The 6,574-nt window shown below is 25.9% G+C and overlaps 1 protein-coding gene across 3 annotated transcripts; it reads left to right on the top strand.

Annotated features, from left to right (window-relative positions):
• Positions 1-240: 240 nt before the first annotated feature.
• On the top strand, positions 241-6,105 carry LOC136087454 (uncharacterized). Of its 3 annotated transcripts, none has more exons than XM_065810228.1 (5): positions 241-754; positions 961-4,644; positions 4,755-4,867; positions 4,971-5,050; positions 5,897-6,105. In XM_065810228.1, the coding sequence occupies exons 2-5, from the start codon at positions 4,591-4,593 to the stop codon at positions 6,010-6,012; spliced, it is 363 nt and encodes a 120-aa protein (XP_065666300.1). In that variant the 5' UTR covers positions 241-754; positions 961-4,590; the 3' UTR covers positions 6,013-6,105. The 3 variants fall into 3 exon arrangements, with proteins under 3 accessions (XP_065666300.1, XP_065666301.1, XP_065666299.1); XM_065810229.1 differs by lacking the exon at positions 241-754 and having other exon boundaries at positions 904-1,118; positions 1,193-4,644; XM_065810227.1 differs by lacking the exon at positions 241-754 and having other exon boundaries at positions 904-4,644.
• The last annotated feature ends 469 nt before the right edge of the window (positions 6,106-6,574 follow it).

Here is a 6,574-nt window from a genome sequence, read left to right as displayed (position 1 = left end):
GGGCCAACTAAGATTTCATAACATAGCTTTGTGCTTGATATTTGAAATTTGGAACAATTAACCCTAAATGTCCATTCTATCAGATTCCTGCGTCATCTTAGAGAATTTTTTACAAAAAGACTGTTTTTAAAGCATTTATATTTTTAATTGATTGTTTTTAAATGCAAAACGTAACTTTTTTGATGGATGACGTAGGTTAATGAAATTTCAACCTTTTATGCAAATGAAAATTAAAAAATTATTTTACGTGCCTTCAGCTATGTTATGAAATATGTTTTCAAAAATGTCATGTTTTACAACTAATCTTGTTAGTTTTAGGCGTACATTTGTGTTGACGTTTTTTTGCGATGACGTAACCTTTATGCGTTACGTCCCAAACTATTTATTAACGAATATTCTCCACACAACTGTTTCGGCGAGTCAATTTTTGAAGTATAAAAGTAAACAAAGTTACGCGGAATTTTTCTCTTTGGATTATCAAACTAATATCAGATAAGTTGTTAAATCCACTTTTATCTAGTGCATATATTTGTTAATTAATATTATTTTATTTGTTTTTATTATATTTGTTAATAAGTCAATATTATTTTGATAACAATGTATTCATCTGAGAGGGAAATTCTAAAACAACATGTTGGATGGAAAAATGGTTGGGAAGATAGGTGTAACTTTCCTTTTGTTAAGCGATTAATTAGGACAGATAAGATCAGTAACAATGTTATTTCCATTTTAATGACAGTCTTTAAAATAAGAGGTGATTTATTTAGCTTTATGAGTTTTCTTTTGCCAGTTGATTTTGATAAGCCTACTAATGACGAGTTTGATAATTATAATTATCAAACTCGTCATTATTATATAATTATCTTTAATTTATATATAAGATAATTTTATTCTGTTCTAATATTTGTGTAACGTTAGTTATAAAATATTATTTTTTAATATATTGATTTTATATATTAGGTAGGTGCCCATTCTGTTCCTATCTTCAAAAGTTATTTAAACCTATGCAATACCTTCGCTCAGGTTAAAGAATGGAATACTACTCTTGCATCAAATGAATGTAAAAATCTAGCTTTTATATATTAACTTGTGATCAGAGCAACTGGCATGTTGGTTGGGTATGATCTTGTATGTTTGTGTATTTAATTTAAAAAATGTATTGTCCTTCATTATATGTAACATTTTTTTATAGATATATTACATATCCATTCGATGTTTATCACCAGAAGTTAGTTCTACCTTTGCAGTACCTCTGCTCTACATACCTCCTCGCTGGGTAAAGAATGGAATATAAATCTCATATCAAGTTGGTGTAAAAATTTAGTTCAATAAATAAGGAATTTGTAAACGTTATCAAAATTTTGAGTGGAGACATTGTTTTTGTGGTTTAGCATAAGTATGAATCTGATATCAATTGGATGTACAAAGATAGTTTACTACTTAAAGAACCTATCAGTAAACCAACTGATTATAAAACAGTTTTTAATGGGAATAAAAACAAATTTTCAAGAGATTTCAATTAGCTATTTGTATATTCAAACACTTTATTTACTGAGAGAAGAGACTATAGATTCAAGTGCTATAAAATAATTCTACTACCAAAAGCGAGGTTAATTCAAAAACTTAAACTCAAATTTGGTCATGAATTATTTTATTAGACTTGGTGAGTGTTTATTTATTAACAATTTAACATCATATTATTAGAACTGTATGCACAGAAAAAAATAAATGCTTAAGCTTTAAATGTTTTGACTAAATATTCCAAAATCGAAATCTGACTTTACTTTGCAATGCAATGAATTTATTGGCTTAGGAAAATAAGTTTCTAAAACAAGAACTCCTAGGTTTAAAAACGTACTCTTTTAACAGCTAATCCCCCTTTTAACTACATTTTTCATAACTTTGCGAAAAGTGCGGTTTGCTTTCAGATCTCAATAATGTCTGTTTTAGCTATCCTTAAACAATTAAGTAAGGTTTTTTTGTTTTTATAATGGTCAAACAATGGGTATATTTGAGAATAACTATCAGAAATAAATTTTTCTGATTTTTTTTTGATAAAAAGTAACATCAAATTACTTGAATTCAGCCAACTTCATCATTTGTCGCGTTTTTTTTAAACTTAAATAAGTTTTTTTACTAATGCATTAAATGTCGTAAGATGAAACATTTTATTGGTGTTTTTATTCTTTTTACAAAACAAAATTATCTTTAATATTTTAAAAGTTATAGAAGTTTTAGTAACACCCCTTAAGTCAACATTTTCAGAAAATAACAAAAAGCCGTTAAGCTCGGTTTGAAACAGCCGTGCAATATTTTAGTATAATGTGCAAAGCAGAGGTGTTCATGTGTGAAATTTTGAAATTTGAATTTTCAAAAACGTTTTATTTAGTATTCAAATTTCTACTTGTTCTTACGACAAAAGAAATTAATGTCTTATTTAAGAAACTGGCGAAAATGCCACTCTAATGCTCTAGCTCTAGCAGAATCATCTTCTAGTAGTGAAAAAGAGAAAGTCGAAAAAAATAATGACAATTCAAAATTTACACAAAATATCAGTTAAGTAGAAGAAGACAAAAATTCGGAAAGCGATTATGAAAGTGAAGAATTTCTTTATGGTTATTTGTCTCAAAGTGATAATGATACTGTGTTTTTCTCAGAAGAAATTGAAAAAAACGATGTTAATCATTTTAATCATAAACTGGCGAAATGGTAGTAGAACACTGCTGTTCACGTGAATAAGTAAACGAGCTGTTAGCTATACTGATAGCAGAAGCCTTATGCTATCTGCAGAAACAGCTTTTTGTATACCAGTCTCAAGACCAAAATAACAGTATTGACCACCACACTTGCTTTCGACAGTAACTGATTATGGAGCCTGAAGCAAAGTTCTTTTATCTTTCAGTGAGGATAAGAAAAAAGGAAACTAAGTACCAAAATTAGATAACGTTGATAAGTTCTTGATGGTTGAAGGCCATTTTTATTAATTATTTTTTGTATGTTATTAATTATTTTATAGTGAATTTTTGTTTAATCTTATTAGGTTTGTAAAAATGTTCAACAAAAGTTGTTTTGTGAAACTATTTTAAATTATAGAGTTTCAAAAGAGAGTGTTATATTTTCTTACTGGTATAAGAAATCCCAAAACACAGTAACAAAGCCTGATTATAATAGTGAATTTATCATCAGGAGTGAGTTTTAATAAGTATTTTATTAAATAGTTATATCATTTAGTTTCAGAACTTTTTATAATTTTGTGTCTACAGCTTTATGTCAAAACATATAAAAACTTATAACTGCATATATTAGAACAATGGCTTCTTGTTTAGAAGTATAATTTCAATGGTTTAAGGGCAATTAATGTTAAATGTCTACAGTTTCATTTTCATTAAAATGATTATAATACATTATGAGCAAGGATAGGCAATTTTTACAACCAGATGCTATTCCTGGTGTTAACTTGTTATTCAGATCAGGACTGATTATTTTTTTCTTGTTATACTAACAGAAGTTTACCAGACTATATGGTGCTATGAAAGGTATACCTTTATAAGATAAATAAAACTTTTTTATTTTTATTTACAGCTTCTTCTATTGAATAGGATAAAGCGACAGAAACTTTAATTAATGGCATTTAAAATAAGCTCCATTTCGAAAAGGTGCCAGAAAAGAAAGGAAGTTAGATTGATTGTTATAAATATTTACATATATTTCAATAAAGAAATCTTTTCTTTTTGTCTACTAATATTTTGTTTTCAGTGTTAATTCAACATTACCAAAAAAAAATTTCAGTTATGAAAACGTAGGGTTGAGTTGATGTTTTAAGTAAAATAAGAAAAGCTTAACTGATATAATATTTTTATTTTTAATAAAATAAAAATACTAATGATGTGGTATTAAAAATTTGTATTGATATTAATGTTTATTAGATGAAGATGTGTAAAAAATAAGTTACAAGTTATTATTTGGTCTTTAAAATTGTTTGAGTGATTATTTATCGAGATGTTTTCTTTTTTAATTTTTGTTGCTTTTATATTATCAATCAAACTAAGTTATTGCTGTGTTATTTTTTATAATAAACTTTATATTATATTTTATATTAATAATGAATATTATCTGTTTTTGTTCAATATTCCGTATTACTCTTATGTAGTTAATTATGTTTTAGCAACCTGGGATTCTTTCATTATTTTCCTTTTATGCCTTGAGTTATTTAAACATAATATATTCAGAACTATGCAGATTAATAGATTAATAAATATATTCATAAAAATGAATTTAAAATATAATAAATTTATAAAATAAAGAAAAACTTATCTTTGCTAATAATGTCTACTAATATTATTGTTTAGCAAGTATCATGGTTTTAAAATGTCAAGATTTACCTAGTTTAACTAGGCCTGTTAGTACACTTATATTATGGTTTCTTCTTTTTTTTTTAATAGTTCATATAATATTTTCAATACCAAGTATGTGGAAAGGAGCTGTTTGGAATGAAGATTTACAAGGAGAAGAAGGTGTAATTCCATCAAATTGGATTTGTAATAAAACTGTTTATTGGCCTCCAGGTACCAAAGCATTGACTGCACTAAAATGCTGAGAAGAATTGGCTTAAGTTTCCACAAATCAAAACTAAATTCTCTTCTGGTATTACATCTATATATTACAATTATTATTTTTTAAATAATTTTGTTAGGAAGAGTTATTTTGTTGATACAAAATATATAACTATTCATATAACTATATCAATTCCACAGGAAGCAAACAGGATTGTGAAAAATTTGAATTTACAGCTACAAAAGAAAAATGTTATAATGAGAATGTCTATTTACGAAAAAGAAAACATAAACAAAGAGAACTTCCCAAGCAGGTATTAGTTTTATGTGCTTTGATTTTATAAATTTCAATTTTTATACCTAAAAATAAAAATGTTTTTGTAATTTATACCATAAATTAATAATTATATTTTACAGGTTCAGTTATCAAAGAATCAAAGATTTAGATGAAGTGTCAATGCACCTGACCTCCAGTTGTTCATTGATCAAATCTATAGGTATATATATATATATATATATATATATATATATATATATATATATATATATATATATATATATATAGTAAGTTTAATTTTGCTGTGAGCATATATTCAGCAAGAGTGCTCTATGAATGATATCAGAGCTATATAATTGACTTTTTGACAAGATTAAATAAAAATAAAAAATACATGTATTTTTTTACCTGATGATTGCTAAACGCATGAAACTTTTAGTAGTAAAAAATCATGTAGTTATTTTTATTTAATCTTGTTAAGAAAATCGATTATATATATATATATATATATATATATATATATATATATATATATTTATATATATTTATATATATATATATATATATATATAGATATATATAAACAACTTTTAAATGTATTCTACAAAATAGAGTGCTTAATGTTCTTAAAAGAACAGAGCAATTATGTTTTAGTAGAAAATCACTTGACAAAATTTTTTTTTCATTTTACATTGTGTTTCATCAATAAAGACTCATTACTTCTGTTGAGTCTTTATTGATGAAACTCAGTGAAAAATGAAAAAAAAAAATTTGATAAATGATTTTCTACTAATGTATACCCCCCCTCCTTCCTCATGAGAGACCACTTCGAGATGGCCCTGTCTAACAGTCAAATTACGTTTTAAAAGTTCAGAGTTTTTTTGAAAAAAATTTATGGCCTCCACGGATATGAAGGGCAAAGGTGGAAAAATATACTTAGAAACACTAATTTATATGGCTTTGTAAATGGAATACCTTTATAAGTTGTAACACCTTTCCATTCATTATATATTTTTCAAGTTTGCCATTTTTGATTTTTTTTTTAATATATATTTTTTATTTACAGCTTCTTCTATTGTATTCAATGGAGCAAAAGAAATCTCGGTTAATGGAATATTGTTTGATTTTCTAAAATACGCTCCATTTCAAAAAGGTGACGGAAAAGAGAAGAAATTTGTGTAGATTTTATTCAATTATATGTAAATTATATTCAATTATTTGTAGATCTTATTCAATTATATGTAAATATATGTAATATTTAAATATATTTTTCTATAAAACAACTTTTATCTCTTGGTTTAATAATACTATTTTAACTAAACTAAACTGAAAAAGTTCTAAATAGTCTAAGTATAGACTATGAGTAGATTTAATATCCATAATATACCTTAATAATGAATTAGAGAAGTGCAACAGCACTATTGGACATGCATACTATGTTTTGATCGTGATCTCAGTTTTTATCAACGGTTTCTGTGATTTCAAAACGTTTTTTAACAGCCGGTTTAACGTTGATAAATCAACGTTAAAAAAACTGTCATTCTTAACGTTGTTTTAACGCAAATTCAACGTTATTGTAACGTTTTTTTGCGTCGAATCAACGTTGATATAACGTTTGAACCTAACGTTAATAAATCAACGTTAAAAAAAACTTTCATTCTAAACGTTAAATCAACGTAAATTCAACGTTAGGTTTCAACGTTATTTCAACGTTATTTGCCGGCTGGGATGGATGATATGTAGT

The sequence above is a fragment of the Hydra vulgaris genome, chromosome 11, assembly GCF_038396675.1.
Source record: "Hydra vulgaris chromosome 11, alternate assembly HydraT2T_AEP".
Taxonomy (NCBI): Eukaryota; Metazoa; Cnidaria; class Hydrozoa; order Anthoathecata; family Hydridae; genus Hydra; species Hydra vulgaris.
The sequence above is the reverse complement of the archived record's forward strand: the minus strand, read 5'-3'. Positions and strand labels throughout refer to the sequence as shown.

Excerpts from the sequence above, each read along its gene's own strand:
- LOC136087454 (XM_065810228.1), top strand. The coding sequence starts at position 4,591 with ATGCTGAGAAGAATTGGCTTAAGTTTCCACAAATCAAAACTAAATTCT. Across the intron at positions 4,645-4,754 it reads CAAAACTAAATTCTCTTCTG|GAAGCAAACAGGATTGTGAA; the intron begins GTATTACATCTA and ends TCAATTCCACAG. Across the intron at positions 4,868-4,970 it reads AAAGAGAACTTCCCAAGCAG|GTTCAGTTATCAAAGAATCA; the intron begins GTATTAGTTTTA and ends TATATTTTACAG.